Source organism: Pinus tabuliformis, chromosome 2_1, assembly GCF_031772625.1.
Source record: "Pinus tabuliformis cultivar Carrire ecotype Pingquan chromosome 2_1, CPIR1, whole genome shotgun sequence".
Lineage (NCBI taxonomy): Eukaryota > Viridiplantae > Streptophyta > Pinopsida > Pinales > Pinaceae > Pinus > Pinus tabuliformis.
This window is the reverse complement of record NC_142299.1, coordinates 608385822-608407019: the sequence shown is the minus strand read 5'-3', so window position 1 is coordinate 608407019 and position 21198 is coordinate 608385822. Positions and strand designations below refer to the sequence as shown.

At 39.0% G+C, this 21198-nt stretch overlaps 1 protein-coding gene across 13 annotated transcripts in view; it reads left to right on the top strand.

Annotated features, from left to right (window-relative positions):
• The window catches only part of LOC149201970 (pre-mRNA-processing protein 40A-like), a 415839-nt gene that overhangs the window by 207415 nt on the left and 187226 nt on the right, over positions 1–21198 (top strand). For all 13 annotated transcript variants that reach the window (XR_016253883.1, XR_016253881.1, XR_016253882.1 and 10 more), the window contains 7 exons: positions 17505–17585; positions 17689–17781; positions 17862–17915; positions 18005–18121; positions 18242–18340; positions 18493–18540; positions 18831–18923. Coding sequence is in view for 10 of the 13 variants with exons in the window: in XM_089403047.1 (XP_089259173.1) it covers positions 17505–17585; positions 17689–17781; positions 17862–17915; positions 18005–18121; positions 18242–18340; positions 18493–18540; positions 18831–18923 (585 nt within the window). In the remaining 3 variants the exon portion in view is untranslated. The remainder of the gene's footprint in view (positions 1–17504; positions 17586–17688; positions 17782–17861; positions 17916–18004; positions 18122–18241; positions 18341–18492; positions 18541–18830; positions 18924–21198) is intronic.

Sequence of the window (21198 nt, the reverse complement as noted above, 5' to 3'; positions counted from 1 at the left end):
CTGTTTTGGGAGCAGAATTTTGATTTTTGTAGGCTGTATTCTTTGGCACAAATTTCAAGGTGATTGGGGACTGTCTGACCGAGTTCACTTTTTGGTTTGACCACAGAATTACAACAGACTTTGACTGGGTTGACCAAGATGGTTTTGGGTTGACTTTGACTCCCTTGGTAGGCTGCATTCTTCTGCTGTTGATCGAGCTGATTGGGGGACGTTTTGAGGTAGCTTTGACCACCATTGACTTTTTGGTTAGGGCTGCATTGACTGATGATTTGACTGTTGATTTGGCAGATTTGTTTTGGGCATGTATTTCTGATATTTGTACTCTCTCTCTCTCTACTGAACTATTGAAGAATAATAAGAAGATTTGATCAAAGGGTTTCCCCACATTGGGGTTTGTCCTTGAAATCCTCCACATCTTGTGTCCTCTTGTCTTGGCTTGTCTTCTGCATATGTTTTTATGTTCTATATGCATTTACTGTCAATGTGTATTAAGTTAATGTGATTGCTACTGAAGATAATTGGAAATTGTCATTTGGCCGATAAAAAACATTGAAGTAAATTGTGCTAAAGCATAGAAATACCATTGTTATCTAAAATTAACATGGTATCAAAGCTCAGGTGAAGACAAAGCCCAATCAAGAGTGAAGCAAAGCAAACACTAAGGGAAGTTGTTGGACAAGGACTTGGAACTAGTGTCAATGACGACTACATCTTTCTTCAAATGCGAGGACAAGCTTAAGGACAAATCCGACTATCACGCATGGAAGATGACTTTGGATTTGACATTAGAATAAAATGATGCCATGGACTATGTCAAAGGAAGAATAACAAAGCCTCCTTCAAATGCACCCGCTGCTGCACAAACCAAGTACAAGAAAGGTGAGGTTAAAGCTAAGAAGATTGTTGTTGATTCCATTCATAAGCCTTTTGCCTATATTTTTGATATGGAAACATCTAAGGAGATGTATGAAAAGCTGGTTGGGATGTTCAAAGTAAACAATGCAAATCAAATTCTCTTTCTTAAGAACAAGCTGAAAGATATCAAGATGGATAGAGGAGAATCCATCCAATCCTACTTCATGAGAATTACCGAGATCAAGAATGATCTCCTATCTATTGGTGAAGTCACTGGTGATAGAGAGCTCTCTCTTATTGCACTTGGGGGTCTTAAAGAAATTGGGATGTGTTCAACACTACCATCCTCAACAATGACAGGGTTTCGGGATTTGATGAACTATTGGCCAGATGAACTCAAGAAGAAATAAGGATGATGGAAGGAGGCAAGCCCTCAATGGAAACAATCCTACCACTTTCTCCGCTCATTCTAAGAGAGGAACAATGCTGGTCCAAGGAATCAATGACAAGGGTTCAAACTAGGATTCAAAGAAGGAAGGAAAGGAAGGTGCTTCAATTGCAACAGGTTTGGCCACTTCGCTAGAGAGTGTCCTCATAAGAAGGATACTCCAAGAGATGATGACAACAATAACAACTTCAAGGGCAATGGCAATCAAAGGACAACACATTCAACAACAAAGGAAAGAGGAATGCTTCCGCTTCTCGAAATGGAAATGGTCGTCTTTCCAAGAAGTCAAGAAACTCTAGGTATGAAGAAGTTAATGTTGTAAAGAAAAAATAATTGTATCTTATTTTCTCCCTCTTCACTGCCTCTTCTCTGGATACCTTGGACCATTGGTTGATTGGTAGTGGTGCCTCAAGGCACTTCACTAGGTACAAAGAAGCTCTCTCAAACTTGGTTGAAAAGAAGACAAATATGGAGATTATACTTGGGGATAATGCCACTTATCTCATGAAAGGAATTGGGATTGTTACTCTTCACTTAAATCAAGGTCAAACCCTCCACTTACAAGAAGTGCTATATGTACCTGATCTGAAAAAGAACTTAGTTTCTATTTCTGCAATGGAAGACAAAGGTTTTAAGGTGACATTCATTGATGGGAAGGTTCGTGTTTGGCAAAGGAACCCAAGAGATGCATTCACTCTTGGATTCAGGGTTGAAGGTCTCTATCAGGTTGGAGGAAGTTCGTTGGGAGCAATGACTTGTGATACTTCTCTTCAATCCGAATTATGGCACCGAAGATTTGCTCACCTTCATTTCAAAGCCTTACCCGATGTAAGGAAGATGGTCACAGGGATGCCTGAATTCAACTTAAATCATGAAGGTGTTTGTCAGGGATGTGAAGCTAGAAAACATACAAGGGGACCATTCCCCTCAAGTGAGACTCAAACCATTGATATTCTTCAATTGGTCCATTATGATCTATCAGGTATGTTGCTCGTGACATCTTTGGGTGGATATTTGTATTATGCTATTTTTGTGGATGACTTCTCTTGCAAAACATGGATCTATTTCTTAAAGAAGAAGGATGAAGTATTCAAGTGGTTCCGCTCTTTCAAAGCCTTGGTCGAGAATCAAACAGGGAAGAAGATCAAAATATTGAGGACCGATAATGGTATCGAATACGAGTCAAATGAATTCAAAGACTATTGTAGAGAAGCTGGAATTAAGAGGGTGACCACTACCGCATATACTCCTGAACAAAATGGTGTTGCTGAAAGGAAGAATCGTACTATCATAGAAGCCACTCGTGCCATGCTACATGATCAAGGTCTTCCGAAGTTCTTATGAGGAGAAGCTGCCAACATCGCTGAGTATGTCCAAAACCGATGTCCACATCAAGCTTTGAACTTCAAGACACCCGAAGACGTTTTCAACGGTAAGAAACCCGATGTTTCTCATTTTAGAATTTTTGGTTGTCCCATATATTTTCATGTGCCGAAAGAGAAAAGAAACAAACTAGATGCATCTGGGAAGAAAGGAACGTTTGTGGGCTACAATGAAACTTCAAAGGCATATAGAATATATGTGCCTGTTTCAAGGGAAGTGGAATCAAGTCATGTTGTCACTTTCGATGAAGATTTTGCTCTTAGAAAGATTCGAGATCTTCCTATTCCTAGGAAGAACAATGATGATGACGTTGATGCAGAAAATCAGGATGAACCTCCGTCTGATGAACCGATGCTCAATGTTGAAGGTCTGATGGATCCCATTGATCCACCTCCTAGCGAGCCCTCTTCTTCAAGAAAAGGACCTTTGTGGCTCAAATATACTCTTGAAGATGTTGAGAAACATATTACAGTGAGGGGGACATTTCGTGAAAGCAAGAAGCCAAATAGGTACCAAGGGTACTTAGTTGCCATGAGTACCATTGTACAATCTGAGCCTTGTACATTCGAAGAAGCCATGAAGCAATTGGTTTGGAAGGATGCGATGAACGAAGAATGAGTCGATCATGAAGAATGATGTCTTGGATGTGGTTCCTAGATCCAAGGACAAGTCAGTGGTCTCTCGAGATGGCTCTACAAGATAAAACATGGAGCTGACAGAAGTGCTGAGAAATTCAAGGCCAGATTTGTAGCTCGAGGCTTCTCCCAAAAGGAAGGGGCAGACTATGATGAGATATTTGCACTTGTTTCCCGATATACCACCATCTATTCGATCACAACCCTTGCTGCCTCTCAAAGATGGAACCTACACCAGATGGATGTCAAAACTGCATTCTTGCATGGTTTGCTTAAGGAGGAAGTATATGTGGAATAACTTGAGGGGTTCGAGGTTCAAGATCGTGAGACACATGTATGCAGGTTGAAGAAAGCCCTCTATGGGTTGAAGCAAGCCCCTAGGGCTTGGTATGAGAGGATCGATAGCTATCTTATGAAGTTGGGATTTACAAGAAGCGATGCTGACCTGAACCTATACTTCAAGGTTGAAAAGGATAGATCCCTCATTCTGGTCCTTTATGTGGATGATCTCCTTTTGACAGTTGATGACCCTCTCATTCATCAATGCAAGAGAGAGTTGGCAGCCGAATTCGAGATGAAGGACCTAGGACTGATGCATTATTTGCTAGGGTTGAAGGTTTGGCAAAATCCAGGTGAGATTTTCCTTTCTCAAGGAAAGTATATTTTGAAGCTACTTGAGAGATGTGGGATGGTGGATTACAAGTCTGTGACTACTCTGATGGAACTCAACTTTAAGAAGCTATGTGGAAGTGTTGCTGGGCCTGGATTGGCGAACCCTACCAAGTATTGTCAACTTGTGGGGCCTTAATGTTTTTGGTCAACTCCTGTCCTGGCATATGCTTCGCTGTGAACACATTGAGTCAATATATGGTCGAGCGTCATCACATTCATTGGATTGCTACCAAGAATCTCTTGAGATATCTCCAGGGCACAATCCACTATGGACTGAGATACATTGCCGGGAATTTGAGGCTACACGGATATGCAAATGCTGACTAGGCTGGCAGTGTGGTGGATCGTAAAGGCACGTTTGGGTGTTGCTTCTCTTTGGGGTCTGCTTCTATATCTTAGATAAGCAGGAAGCAAAAATTGGTTGCACTAAGCACTGCCGAGGCCGAGTACATTGCTGCGAGTATGGCCTGTTGTGACGCAGTTTGGTTGGGGTAGTTCTTCAGTGAGCTATTTGAGCACGTGCTAGATACCACTGTGATTTTCTGTGACAACCAGAGTGGGATTCATCTATCAGCGAATCTTGTGTTCCACGACCGCTCCAAGCACATTGATATCAGGTACCACTTTATCGGGGATATGGTACAACGGAGAGCAGTTAGGCTGCAACACAACAGAACGGATGAGCATGTTGTAGACATTCTCATGAAGCCTTTGGGGAAGGTCAAATTCTTAACCTTTCATGAGAGATTTGGAGTCGTTGAACGACCCTCCTATGAGTTGGACATAGAGATCTTGAAGCTTTTGGGGGTGTGGGGTACTTCTTGGAGCTATGAGCGACCATAGGGTGAGTGGTTCACCTTCCCCTAGTGGTGCGCTGGATATAGGGTGAGTGGTTCACCTTCCCCTAGTGGTGCGCTGGATATAGGGTGAGTGGTTCACCTTCCCCTGTGATACCCCATTATGGTTGACATGTGTGTAGGGTGAGTGGTTCACCTTCCCTTACTCGGAAACATGCATGTAGGGTGAGTGGTTCACCTTCCCCTACGATTGACATATGCATAGGATGAGTGGTCCACCTTCTCCTATGGCATATGAGCAAGAGTGGTTCACCTTCCCTTGCTGATGCCCCAACACACATCCTACACATAGAGTCCGAGACTCATGGGAAGTACCTCTCATTTGGCCAATGAGTTGGGAAAAGATGGTTAGGGGCCATAACACTACCGATGGACGCATCGTGTATTGCCGTACTCCCTATGACTAGGATGCATGGTGTCCAACAACTTGATCTGGGAATAAGGACTGATTTTTGTGAGTGGAGAGTGATATGATCTTATGTCTCACTCTCGATCACTTCTTCATTATTACTTCATGGTTCAACAGAGTAGAGCAGTTGAGGGCAGTGATGGCAGGGATGGTACATGATGACAGGTTGGCATGATGATGGATTGGTAGGTGGAATTCTCCCTAGTTGAAAGGGAGTGTTAAAATTGGCAACTAGTGCCAAATTCCATCTTAGGACAACTCATATGATGGAGATGATTATTGCATTGGATTCCTCTTTTCGAGAGGTACAATTTTGATATAAAGATCATCTCATTCTGATAAGCAGAAATGGAATTTTGAATTCATTCTTTCTCATGGAAAAATTGTCAAGGTCGGCCTTAGTGAAATATAGGCTCATGAAGCCCAATGGATGTGTCTCCTCACCCTCAACAAATTGTATAAATAAGAGTGACCCTTCTCTCATTTGGACATCACTCATCTCATCACATCATCTTCTCTCTCCTCTCTTGATTGGTTCGTACAACTTGGAGGCTTTCTTCTTCACATGTGTGGAAGGAAGGCAAATTTCTAGATTGGTTTTGGAGGCTGAAAATTTCAGGATTAGGGCATGCATTGACCAACGTTGACTTGGAGTATTTGACCAATGTTGACTTTTGTTTTGGGGGAAAAATTTCGATTTCCGTAGGCTGCATTCTTTGGCACGATTTCAAGGTGATTGGGGACTGTTGGATTGAGTTGACCGCTGTTTTGACTTTCTAGTTTGATTGCAGAATTACAACAAACTTTGACTGGGTTGACCAAGCTTGTTTTGGGTTGACTTTAACTCCCTTTGCAGACTGCATTCTTCTGCTGTTGATCAAGCTAATTGGGGGACATTTTGAGGCAGCTTTGACCACCATTGACTTTCTGGTTAGGGTTGCATTGACTGCTAATTTGACAGATTTGTTTTGGGCATGTATTTTTGATATTTGTACTCTCTCTCTCTCTCTGTCAAACTATTGAAGAATAATAAGTAGATTTGATCAAAGGGTTCCCCCACATTGATGTTTGTCCTTGGCATCCTCCACATCTTGTGTCCTCTTGTCTTGGCTTGTCTTCTGCATATGTTTTTATGTTCTATCTGCTTTTACTGTCAATGTGTATAAGTTAATGTGATTGCTACTGAAGATAATTGGAAATTGTCATTGGGCTGATAAGAAACATTGAAGTAAATTGTGCTAAAACATAGAAATACCATTGTTATCTAAAATTAACACACTGCCCTTCTGGCAATTCACACTGCTCCTTCAACTCGCATTGCCACACTCTAACAATTCGCACGACCTTTGGCAATTCACACTAGTCTCCAGAAATTTGTACTGGCTCTCCAACAAATTGTACTAGCTTTCTAAAGACAATTTTGACCTCCTTTGCAGAAAAATAAACTGGCAACAAATCTCCCTCTGAAGTTGGAAGTATCTCAGATGAAGAACTACTCCGGAAAATGCTTCTTGTTCAATCACTATTGAAACCCTCACCGATTTCAAACCCCACGCTACCACTGTGCCTCTTTTCATTCATTGATCTCCAAGATTCCCATCGTTTTCCTCTTATAATATCTCATTGAGAATTCAACGACCAAGATCTAATCTCGATCGATGGCTAAGATCATCTTGACTCTATCAAGTACCTTTTCTAGAAGTCACTAGAGAGAAATCAACTTGTCTCAATTAATATTGATTAATTAACCTGTATTCCTAAGTTAGACTTACGAAAATTATTAAAACTGGTTAATAATCTAATTAAGACATTTTCCCCTTAGAAAGTGTTCCTAGGCTTGGAGATAATTTATTCTCTTTTTCTCCTAGTTTTACTAACACCTCCGAAGACTAGAACACCTGTCTGAGCTACAAAATCTAACCCTCCCTCTTAGCAAGGAAGGTGTTCTGCATAACACCCAATTTATCTCTGAAGAAGATGAATCATGCCTTCCTAAGGCCTTCGTCAAGATGTCTGCTACCTGCTGATTTGTAGTCATATATCGTAGCTGGAGTGCCCTGCGATGTACACAATCTCTGATGCGATCTATCATGAAACACAAGATTCTCAGAGAGCTTGATGTAACTTTAATTGTCACGGTGTATGACAATCGTCTCCACTTTTTGACCAAATAAGGCTACTAACAACTTCTGAAGTCAAATGGTTTGTCACCATGCTCGCTGCTATATACTTTGTTTATGCAGAGCTTAGTGCCACAAACTTCTACTTCTTGCTGTACCAAGTGACAATTCCCGACCTCATGTTGAAGCAATACCTTGAGGTGCTCTTGTTGTCCACTTTACTACCTACACAGTCTGCATCCGTATATCCTATCAACCTGACACCATCACCTCGAGGCTCGAGTATATATGATCCCATACTTGATTGTACCTTGCAAATAACGCAGCACATGCTTCACTATTGTCCAATGCGCCCTCATCTGTTCAACCATGAACCAACTCAGAGAGTTTACTGCAAAGGATATATCTGGCTTGGTGTTGACCAAATACATAAGAGAGCCAATCCACCTGTATAATGTGGGATCCACATCCTTCTCCTTAGATGGATCTATCTTCCTCCTGTGTCGCACAGATTGTCACGACAACGCTCAGACCGGGGGCTGTCACCCTGATTCCCGATCTCTCCGTTTAAGCCTGTCTCCCGCGGCTAAGGGGGGTAGACCCTATGAGGTGATGAAGACCAACTGTCGACTAGTTGGGTTGGGAGACACGAAGAAACAAGCACTAGATTGATTTTGTTAAGTTAAAAGACCAGTGCCTTGTGGAGTTAATGTTTAATCGATTAATTATCAGACGCTGCAGAAATATAAACCATGTAGAGCAATCATTTATCATCAAAGCTTAACTTTTACCAGATACAAGATAATCAATAAAGGCTCAATAGCTTAATGAAACTCCAGCAATTAAATTTTTTAAAAGGTAAATGCTTTAAACAACCACCAAAAATGCTAACCAGAGATCACATTTATGCAGTTAATCTTCGAATGAACATTTAAGCATGATAAACATTAATTCCCACGTCAAAATTTTAGCCTTAGCATAAAAGATGAAACCTAAGAAATTCCCTAGCCAAGACTGAAATTGGCAAAAAGCTTCCAAAAAATATTTTTTATATTTTTTAAATGAAAATGAAACTTTAAATCCAAAAAAATGAACTAAACCAAAAAGGAAACCTTTTATCAAATTTTATATTTTATATTTTTTATGATTTTTTATTTTTATAATTTTAAAACAAAACTTAAAATTAAAATCTAAACTAAAACTAAAACTATAAAAATCAAAACTAAGTCTAAAGCCTAAAGAAATCCTATGAATGAAATCTCTTTTTCTTTTTCTCTTTTTTTTTTATAAAATAAAATAAAATTTAATTAAACTATACAAAAAACTAAATCTAAATATTCTAATCTATAAGAGCTTTTTATTTTTTTAATTTTTTATTGAAATCATAACATAAGACTAAAATGAACCAAACTTTTAAAATAAAACAACACTAAATAAACCTAACGAAATTTTATGAAATTTTCTTTTTTATTTTATATTTTTAAAACAAAGCTAATAAAATCTAATCATAAGCCTAATCTAACAGAAACGTAAACCTAAATAAAACTGAACAATTTGAATCTATTCAAAAAATCAACCTTCGATAACTCCTAACCATATCACAAAGAAAAAAAAAAGAAAATCGAAACCTAAACTATCGTTGTCTTACCATGCCAACGCATGAAAACAAGACTCGGCCCGTATATGCGTTCTTACTGTCTTGTACAGGCTCTAATGGCGGAATGCTACGTTTGCAGTGTAGGCTGGCCCGTGTATACCCCAGAAAAACGCGTTATCTCTGCAGCTGGCGTAAGGAGCTGATGAGGAGTTTCAAAGTGTTTTGCAGGTGCGTGGAGCTCTTCGGCAGCTGAAGCAGCGAGGGTAATTTTGACGTAGGATGAAAATTTGTAGCGGATATGGATAAGGATGGAGGCGCAGAAATAAAATAAAGAAATTTGTGAGAGAAAGGAGCCACAGGAGTAGGTCGGATGCAGGCACTATGCAGGTGCGGAGGGCAGAAATGTAGCTTAATGAGAAAAGCGTGAAGAACTGCAGCTGCGGAAAAAAATTGTTGATTGAGCTGCGTTTGACAGTGTGAAGGCAACGTGAATAGGAGAAAACTGAGGCAACGATGGCAGGATGGACGAAGAGCGAAGGAATAAGGGTCTGATGATGTGGTTTGCTGCAGGTGTGGAGGATAAAGAGACAGCGTGAGAGGTGAGGGAGGTAAGCTAAGGAGCTGAGCAATTGGAGACTGTGGGCAGCGTTGAGGGATGTGACTGCGTGAGAATGAGGAGCTGCGTGAGGAACTTTACCCAGCCTCCTTAAAAAAAATTCGAAAATTTTTCCTGCAATAAAAATGAAGCCCTGAGCAGCATAGAAACTGAAACCGTAGTCCAGAAACTTAATTAAAATTTAAAACCCTTCCTGCTTCAGATTGCCTGATAGAAATATTGAAATTTTTTCAAAATCTGTACCTACAACCTGCAAAAACCAAACACCCAGAAATGATATGTGCATAAAACAAAACTGAAAACCCTAAACCCAGCAAATTTTTTTTTACAGTATTTACAAACTGAAAGCTCTTAAGAAGCCAGATTTATCAATAATCACAGTAATATTATCAGAATTTAATTTTAATGTAAAACGCTTCAGAAAACCCTGCATGCATTCATAAAAAAAATCAAATGATAAGCCCGGGATCGAGAACTGGCTGGGCTCTTTCAGAAAACACAATCCGGGAGTTGGCTGGTTCAGCCGAGAACTTCCCCTAACGCCCGGTAATCTAAAAAAAGGATTTCCTGCACAGCTTAAAATCAACCATTAACATAGAGGGAGAAAACAATAGCGAAACCCCGATCAAATGGAGATACCTGCCACTATATTTCAGAATCTAAACTATCATTCAAACCCCAAAGATCAGACAAGATACCTGTGCCTAGATCAATCTTTTTTAAGCTATCATCAATGGCTGAAAATAAAATTATGCAGAAAAACTAAAACAATCTTACAACATTTTCAGAAGAGTAACACCAGCAAGATTTTTAACCCCAAAGTCTTCTTTATTGCACAAAAATGACTACAAGAGAGCTTTCTTTAGCACCTGACTCTCAGATCAAATCTCCTCTCAAATGACCCCTAGCACCCTATTTAAAGCAAAAAATCCCAACAGCTAGTTCGAGTGATCCATGTCAAAATGATCTCGACTGCCGATGAGGATCAAGACATCTCTTAATCTCATCTGTCGAATTTTTTAATGCATTAAAAATTGAAATTCTGCATTTATTTACTCAAAAATATTATTATTTTATTATTTTTAGGTTTTTACTTTATTTTATTATTTTTATTTATTTATTTTATAAATTTATTTATTTTTTATTTTTTGAAATTTTTATTTTTCAGTTATTATTATTTATATATATATATATATTTTTTAATTTTTAATTTATTTTTAAATGGATCCTCGAACTTAGCCTTTGGAAAAATCACCTAGGACCTAGGACTTAGGACTTATGAGGGGATTAAAAACATTTTCTAACCCTCAAGACACTTTACATCATGACTTTTACAACTTTACATCTCAAGGGGGAGAACCCATTTGACATAGACCCTCATAAACCACCCAGTTCTGCGACACAACTATAATCTAGCAGATTAACACACTAGGATTCTCCTAAGATTCTAATGACAAAATCCATTCCGGCTTTGGGGTTAGGCTGAAGGAAAACTCTGCCGATCATAGATCGGTGAGACAAAAAACCTTCCGGAACGTAGATTATCACTAGAAAATTAGGTCCACCTAGGCAATTTACATACATGACTCAACTCTGCTAAGATTATTTACAATTCAATATGCAGACTGGGTTTACAACATAAATTGATCAAGTCGACGATGACTGTCAAATGGCACGGACATGTCGATCAAGCGCTATCCCTTTTTGCGAAGAAAAGGGGGTGTACTGCTGGGAAGTTGACACGTAGTGGTCAACACCTCCAATTGGTTATCATAGGTGTAGATGCAATATTTTCTTTTACCAACAAAAATATCCCCATTTGTTTGCCACACTTCCATGCCTAGAAAGTAGTGCATTAACCCCAAGTTTTTCATCTCGGACTTCACTACAAAGTCCCTCTTGCATTCTCCTATGAGCCCCAATGATCTTGTTAAGAACAAGTCGTCCACATATAGGACGAGAATGAGTACCTTACTCACAACCATTGAATAAGATGGGTTCGCATTTGCCTTACTCTTCACGAAGCCCGTCCCCTACAAGTATCTGTTGATGTGCTCATACCATTCCGTAGGAGCATGCATGAGCCCGTACAAAGCTTTCTTCAATTTTCTTACGTGGATCTCACTGCTGTGTGCTACAAAGCCTTCTAATTGTTCAATGTACACTTCCTCTTCCAATTCACCAGCAAGGAACACCATCTTGACGTCCATTTGATGGATTTGCCATCCCATTTGTGCTGCATGTGAGATTACAACCTTGATGGAAGTATACCTGGCCATGAGAGCAAGTGTCTCTTTGTAATCTATTCCCTCCTTCAGAGAGAACCCCTTGGCCAGAAACCTCGCCTTGTATTTCTTGATGCTACCGTTTGCACTGTGCTTGATCTTATAGATCTAGCGTGATCTAACAACCGCCCTGTCTGTCGGTTTAGGCACTACCTACCAAACATCGTTTTACATGATCGAGGTATACGCCTCAACCATGGCATCCTGCTACACTTGTTGCTGTGCAACCTCATGATAGCTGGAAGGCTCGCTATCCGCGGACTGGCTTATTAATGCCATATAGCCAGTGTACCTGTCTGGTTGTCCCTGCTCTCTCCTCGCTGTCCTAGGAGTGCCCACAAGCTCTTGAGCATCCTTGAGTGTCTACTGAATGTCTCGGTTCCTCCTGCCAATTGTAGAAGGTGGAATATGGACTTCCACATCCTCCTGATGTATCTCTCGTATCTACTACATCTGTTGCTCCATGTTCTGTGAACCCTTTGGAACATTTGTACTTGAGTTCGCGCTCGTGCTAGTAACAATACTTATACTATCCTATCCTTGATTCTGCTGTTCTACCCATGGAGCTTCTACCGACTATTCATTATGATCAACTGTTGCTGGCAAATCACTAGACCTCTGATATGCCTTGTCCTCCATTAATCAGACATCTCTCTTGACAATTATCCTCTTGGTCCTTGGAATAAATATGTTGTATGCCTTTGAGGTTGCACTGTACCCGAAAAGTAACCCTTCTCTGTAGTCGGATCCAATTTGGAATGTGTTTCCCTTGGAATGTGACAATAAGCCATGCAGGCATATATTATGGGGTGATTGACATCTGGCTTCTTTCCTGTAAATGTTTCCTTGGGTGTCATCTTTCCCAATGTCTTATGTGGGACCCTGTTTTGAATATATACTGCAATATTACATTCCTCTACCCATAAGTATCTTAACATATCCTGGTCATACAACATGGCCCTTGTTGCCTTTGATATGGCATGGTTCTTTCTCTAACCAACCCCATTCTGCTGCGGATTGTAAGGAACTGTCCATTCCCTCTTGATGCACTCCTTGGCGCAAAATGTTAGTTTATGTTGCTGAGACAGGTGTTCTAGTCTCAAATGGTGTCTATGAGGCTAAGGAACACAGTGGTTTGATTTTCTCTAATACTCAGAAAATGTTTCTAAGAAAAAATACTTTAATTAGAATTAATTAGCCAATTTATTAATTTTCCTAAGTCTAACTTAGGGAAATGGCCTAATTAGGATTAACTGAGGTCAATCGATTCTCCTCTAGAGACTTGTAGAAAAGTCATTTGATGTGGTCAAGATGATCTTAGCCATCGATTGAGATTAGATTGTGGCCGTTGATTACTCAGAGAGATTATAAGAGGAAATCAATGGGCATTTGGAGAACAGATCAAAGATAGAGATTTGCGGTGCTAGCAAGGGCACAATGATAGCGTGAGGGCACCAACAAATCGAGTTTTGTAGTGATTGAAGATAAAGGTGCTCAAGAAAATCTTTCATAGTGATTTCCAATTTCTGAGAGTTAGAGGGAGATCAATTTTATTTGCATAGGAGGTTGAGTTTCCCAATGGTGCGAGTTGCTTCAGAGAGGTTGAGTTATTGGAGCAAAGAGAAATTTGTTGGAATGAAAAATTTTCACAGGAGAAGCCAAGTTTTCTAGGAGAAGTCGAATTCCAGAGGAGGCTGAGTTTATTTCCAGCTAGTGCGAGTTTGCCAGTGAGGGCCAAGTTGCGAGGGCTGCACGTGTGGGTGGATTTAGTGAGCCAGAGGGAGGCCGAATTGGATCAGAGGTGCCGAGTTGTCTCCAGGAAGCCAAATCGACTTGCATGTTGAAATTGGGGCAACTATGGGACAAATTTCCCCATAGAAACCCTAAGACGGCACGAGGAAAACCCATCTTGCCCCAAAGGAAGATTCGATTGGATAAAAGAAAATATTATTATTTATGTATTCCTTGATGTGACAAAATTTCTTGGGCAAGCAATTATTAAGGCTCGTGGAAAAATATATTTAAATATTAAAAAGAGGAAATTTGAATTTTAAAGCATTTCCCTCCAGGTATTTAAAGTAGACTTGCTCTATGAAAGCATCCATTTGGTCTATAAATAAAGGATCTATCAATATCCAAAGCGTGCAATCCTATTTGGTGGTTCGCATTACCTACCAGTGGAGGTTTGTATTAGAGAAAAGGCTCGCACTCTCTTGCTCTATATCTTTGCAACGCGCATTGGGCATTCGATAGATCTTATTATTTTCTTGGTTCAGGTCTATCATCTATGGTTCACATTCTCTGTGGCTCGCTTTATCTTCTCTGTATGACTTGCATCCTTTGCAGCTCACATTTTTTCGTTCTTCTTTGAGGCTGGCATTAGTCTTCTGGCTCGCATTAAATATTTTGAGTGGCTCGTTGACATACTCCTGTAATAGTATGTTGACATACACATAACAGTTACACGTTATTGGCGTCACAAGACATATTGTGACATAGCTTGCACTTCTGTGCATTGAATTACCTCACAGTAACTCATTCTTGACATCACAAGACATATTGTGACATCACTTGGACTTCTGTGCATCGAATTAGCTCACAGTGACTCGTTCTTGTTATCGGTGACATCGCTTGGACTTTTGTGCATCGAACTAGCTCACAGTGACTCGTTCTTGACTTACAGTGACATCACTTGGACTTTTGTGCATTGAATTATGTCGCGGTGACATTGCTTGACTCCTATGGTTCATATATCATCTTTGAAGCTCACATTCGATAAGGTAACTGACATTATGTTTATTTGTGAAATCAATAGGACTATGTCCTATAATATATGATTGTTCAATGTGTGATAGTAATCCCTATTCAATGGTGTGATAGTAACCCTCGTCAAGTAATGTATGACAGTTGCAAAGTGTCTCTTGTGTTTATATGACAATGATGTAGTCGCGATGACAGTAAAACTTGTTATGGAAATGACCTTGATATGAAATTTAATGATCTTAATATGACAGACTTGGCATTAACTCTGTATTTTCCAGTAACCTTGTGAATGGCGGTGATATAGCAACGATATAGCAGTCAAGTGATCTTTTTTATTTCGGCATAACAATAACCTTGAAGTATAATCTATATGATAGTGAGACAGTGATGGCATGACTTTGAAATGGCACTGGACTGTGGTATAACTATGACAATGCCACTTGATGTCTATAACCCTATATGAAAGTGATCTTAATAGTGACCTTGATATAGACTGGTAGCAGTGATATAGCAAAAACCTAATGATGACAGTGACCTCAAATCAATATGACAGTGGTAGTATGTAGATAGGGATGTATGGAAACTCATGTATACATGGCATGGTGTAGTTTGACATATGAGGATCATATATAATCCTTGGTTGGAACTTGGTTGCCGGATATGATTGATGATGTCTCATAATATTGTACTTTGTATCTCAGATGAACAATTGATGAATATCTATTAGAAGAAGAATTTGGATGGGTTTCCCCCTTGTGGGGTTTTTCCCTGGTCTTTGACCTAACTCATGGTCGCTCTATTGTGTATGCTTTTCTTCTGTTGTTCCTTAATGTTCCACTGCATTGCCGATGATTGTTCTTTCTATGTAATTGCTAATTATGTTAAGATGTTATGGGGTGAATGTAGTATGTAAATGATGAAAATGTTAGTAAATGCAATTACCTAAAGAAAAGAACAATCTAGCCCCTAAGAAATTAACATTGCAGAAGTGTTTTTATGAGCTTGAGTTGTTGACTGAATTCGTACCCGTAATCTCCAAAGTGATTGATGGTTGAGATTAGATCTCATTTCACTTGAGATCAATGGCCAGGATTCATCTGATTCACTAAAGCAAATAACCTTGCATTTCATTAGATTAAACTCACATTTATTATAAGAATGTCTCCAACACAACCTCTTAGGCAATATGTCCTCCTCTTCTCTTCTTCACAAATCCACTCGGGGGCTTTCTCTGGAAACCCTAATCTCCATTCTTCAAAGGCCTAAGTTGTAACCCTAGAATTCCAAGATGCTTTAGGAAAGTCCGAGAAGATCAAGAAGCCCTAGCACCACAAGAAAGAGAGAATATACTTGAAGACTTGAGAGAGAGAGAGAGAGGAATTGTGCACCATCTTCTCTTTGTCAATTCTCATCACAAGAGCGGATACAAGTGAGTGAATGAATATGTTGTGGAAAGACTCTCTACTTCATCTATTTATATGAGGGAAGAGAGGCGTACTTTGTTGGCCTAAACCCTTACAAGCAACCTATATGAGCCCTTTTAGGCCACACAAGCGAGACTTCCAGTCTAGAGTATAGTGCCATGCTACACAATAATAACTCCAAGATGATGTAGCTACATAAGGGAAGTCCACTCCAGTGCGTCACAAGCCTCCATAGATTTCATCTATCCTCTTAAAGTAGTGTACTCCACTGGGCAACTACTCCTTGCAAGAACATTGTCGAAGCCTTATGCATCCTTGAGCCATCTTCAATCTTTCGAACATGAAGCGAAGCTGCCAAATGCTATCTAGGGCTTGAAGTCCCCAGCATGATTCAAAACACTCCACAGTCCCTGTAGGGGGCTCTCAATATAAATGGCTCCTCCATGAGGTGTCAATAAAGTTCATCCATCAAACTGCCAGGAGATCTCCAATGCTCAAGGGAAGAACACCAAGCTTGCAATCAACTGAGGTCAAGCAGCATTTGAGCAAACTATGCCAACTTTGCATATCTGTCATAGACCATCTCATGTTACAATTCATCTCTGATCATCTGCGGGCTGAACATACACCATGTACACCAAAGCCAAACATGGTGTAAAATTTAAATCCTTTCAGAGTAACTTGAAAATCTAACATGATGTACAAGTGTTTTTCTCCATAAGCAGGTATTGCTTGCACAATCATGTTTTGCTTACATGTGATAATTTTTTTCTGTGGTTTGCATCTTGCTAGTGATAATGGTAACAACCTGGTGCATGGTTATCCCATGACAATTTTCTAGGCAATGTCTAACTTTTATTTAATTGTTGTTATTTTTATCAATTTGTTGCTTGATTTTGAAACATATCAGGGTAATGGTAAATCCAGATAGGAAAAAAGGTCTTTGCCTTCCATGCAATAACCTTTGTCATGCCTTGCATGGGTAGAGTCTTTGGCACTAGGTCTGATCATCTCATGCTTGTAGGTATATGGTGACAGATTGGAGCCACTGGTAAGCAATATCTTTGTGTGCAAGGTGTAATAGGCCGTTGCCATGAGACATTGACCATTTTAGGAGAGACTATAGGAGTTACGTTTTCCATATAGCTTTCCCTACAGGTGGAGTGAGAGCCTATTATGCAGACAAGATTGAACTTCATCATTACTAATCACACATCCTTAGTGCTTGATTAGGTCTATATTATTGTTGACTCTGTAATGCGAAATTTCTTCCCTTCATGTCTTGCATGAGAGCAAGGGAAACCTAGAAAAATTGCTAAAATTGGATTAAATTCTTCATTTACAGTGTGGTTTAAACCCTAGGAAAGTGGGCTCATGGAGAAAATTTTCAATTATCTAACATTCATCAACTTGTCTGTCTGTTATTCTTGTTTGAAATAGGAGCGGGATAGGGCACGTGAGCAACGGAAGAAGAATCTCAGTGAATATAGAGAATTTTTGGCAACTTGTGATTTCATCAAGGTTTGCATGGGTTTGATTTTTGTTGTTAAACTTGCTTGTTCTATTTCTGATTCAACTGTAGAAGGGATTGTGCATGAGCCATAACAAATAGTTCTATTTACAGATTAATACTCAATGGAGGAAAGTGCAAGATCAGCTTGTAATGGACAAAAGATGCTGTCAGTTAGATCCAGTTGATCGGTTAGAAGTTTTCCAGGTGGCGTTAGTGTTCCAGACTCTCCTTTGAGATTTTCTATTCTCTGTTCTCTTCCTTAATGGATTTTTGAATTGTTTCAGGAATATGTACGGGATTTGGAAATCCAAGAAGAAGAAGAGAGAAGGATTAAAAAGGCAAGTATTATATTATATAACTAAGACTGTCATACGGTTTTCTAATGGCAATTCATTTACTGTCCTAAGCATCTTGTTATGCATTGCAGGAACAGTTGCGCAGAAAGGAACACAAAAACCGTGATGAATTTAGAAAGTTAATGGAAGAGCATAGGTCCTCTGGTCTAATTACTGCTAGGACAAGTTGGTCTGACTATTTTCTCAGGGTATATAACTTTAAGTACCTTTATTTTTCTCAGTAGCATGGGAATTTTGTTTAGAATATTTTTTTCTGACAGTTTCCTATGGAGTTATCAAGGAGTTTGTTTTGTTTTATTGGGATGCAGGTTAAAGATTATCCTGCATATCAAGAGGCAGCATCGAATACATCTGGTTTAACTCCCAAAGAGTTATTTGAAGGTGTTTTAGAAGAGCTGGAGAAGCAGGTAAAGCAGAGGATAATGATGCTAATTTGGATCTGCTTGCTAATGTAGTTTTCTCTGTAGACATTCCAAATGGGAGATTGGTACAAGGTTTTTGCTAAATAAGCATTTTAGTTTTCTTTTGATTTGACATTCACTTTTTCCTTGCTTCTCAGTACCATACTGACAGAGCGAGGATAAAGGAAGCTATGAAGACCATCAAGGTACTTTCTAGCAGCGTTGCGAACATCTTGATAACATCCTGATTTTATCTCAAAATCAGGAGTTTTTGGGCTAGCCAATGTTTGCTGATTTTTAAAATATTTTTATGGTATCTTAAGTTTGCAATTTTTTACTGATATTTTCCCGATTTTTACGATTTTTTGGTTTTCCGGACCCTTGCCGCTTTTATCCCGATTCCGATGTTTGCAACATTGCTTTCTAGTGCTAGAGCTACAACTTTGGTCCATTGATTGCCATGAAGGTTTCTAATGTTTTAAGATATTGTTTGCAGATTACAATAACATCAGCATCGACATTTGACAAGTTCAAGGCCAACATTGCTGAAGCAGGTGACATTGCGATGATACCTGAATCAAACCTTAAGGTTAGTTACAGATCCAAATTTATCTGTGTGCTTGTAGCCTATTTGTGCTACTAGCTGCAAGATATTGTAGCTGAGACTATGTTTCATCTGAAGCAAACAGTCACATTACTATGTCTCCTGGACATTGTCCTGCAGCTTTGAGCTGCAACCTCTGAGCAATAATTTGGATGTTGTTGCAGGTATATTAGGTGGGTATTAATTCATTTTTTTCCATAATATTAGATTTAGGTACATGACATTTTCTATTTAGCTTCTGCTAACTTATCAAAAGATAAGATGTTGCTATCATCTTGCATTAATGAGATATTAACAGAATGTGTTTTTCAGCTGGCAGCAATATTATTTACAAGACGAGATTTTTAATGAGAAAATCTCATTGATATATAAAATGATTATAGTTATATTTAATTATGCATGTCTACGGTTCCTATTCTATGATTATATTTTATTTATAACATTTCTACAATAAATCCTTTTTTCCCCAAGGATATTTGAAAAACAGATGAGTCTCTTTCTTTATTTGCGTCACATGAGGCATTATCTTCTGAGGGCGTGCAAACATAGCCTATCACATGAAATTCCCCTTTTAAGGGTTCCCTATCAAGAGGATATTTTACAGAGATTATTGAGTGTGAACGTTGAAATATGATCGTAACTATTTATTATGAAATTTCGAAATAATCACTAGCATGCAAAGCATAGCCTACACTGTGTAGTATAGCAATTTTCCACCAAGACTTTGGGATGAGGGGACGCTGGTGCGGGGAGACACATAGAGGGGATGTGTAGGAGCACCCTCAAAATTTAGGGAAATTTAGGTGGGACAGGGGGACGTTGGGGTATATGTATATATATTCAAATTCATATTCAGTAATGAAAGTATAGATACATGATCCATACATAATTGAATTAAATAATGAGATACAGTGATCCATACTCATCATTCATACTGATGCATATATCATTCATCGAAATACATTGATCCATATTCATCATTCTAGAATCTACATTGATTTAAAAATTAAATTCATTATTCATCATACTACATTCTAAATAGATTTAAAATTTACTGAAGTAGATATTGAAGTCCGAAGATTCTAATGGTAAATTGACATAACTAAAACTCAAAAATAGTAAAGAGTGACAAGTCAAAGAATCAATCTAAGGTCATTGATATCTAGATACAAGGCTGTAAGGTTAAAACTGAAAATTAAAAATAAACATTGAGCATTTAAGGAGCTTCAGAGAGGAGGAGAGGCAACAGTTATCTTGTAAATCAGATAGCACTGCATGGTAAGCCAAGTAGAGGTAAGCTTTGTAAGTTGAATGAGTGAATTAGGGATTGCAAATTAGTTTAGGTTTTGATATTTGTTATACATTTTTCTTTTTATTTTAAAATTTCAAGGACTATTAGACAAAATTGAGAGGGACATGTCCCCCCTCAAATGGGGTGATTCTGGGCTTGGTGCTCTTGATTAAATGCTAGTTCTAGACCCTCATACTTGATAGAATCCAATGGAAACATTGTGATCCCCCTAATCTTGAAATCCTTAAAACTGTTAAGTCTGCTGAATTTTGGATGAGATATGAAATTCTATTTTCTCCATATGAAGTTTGATGAGGTTGGAACCACTCTCAAACACCCTAAGTCATTTCATGGTAATGTTAAAAATTTAACACTTTTACCCTAAGAATTTAACATTACCATTAATTACATAGCATTAGTAGGGCCCTAGGGTTGAATATTAAGCTTACTCACTCATAAATTATTGTTTTCAAACAAAATTAAGGGGGGCCACTTACTCCTTTTTGAGGGGGAACACCGAGAAATGCCCTTTTTGGGGAGTCACGTGCCCCACATTGTGGAACACCCCCCCACGTTCCCCATGTCTCCCCAAAATGGGAACATGGTGAAATGTTTCCCCAGGCGTCCCCCTGTCCCAGGTGCGTGGGGTGCATGCACCCAATTATGGGGACGTGTCCCCATTGAACATTGCAATAAACAGAGTATCCAAGAAAAGCTATGGATTGGATTCTCTCCCTATATTTACTATGAAACAAAAGAGGAGCTGAATTAACTTGCTTAATCATAAAAATCTGAGATATTTGTCTACAATTTTTGAAACTTATTTCCAAACACAAAGATAGGTGTTAGCAAGTCTCCTCATAAAGGAAATGCTAAGCGACATTATTAGAGTAATTGAAAACAACGAACAATAAAATCGAGATTATTGTCTGAAATGCATGTTGAAATTTCTAAGTATTACTTGTTAGA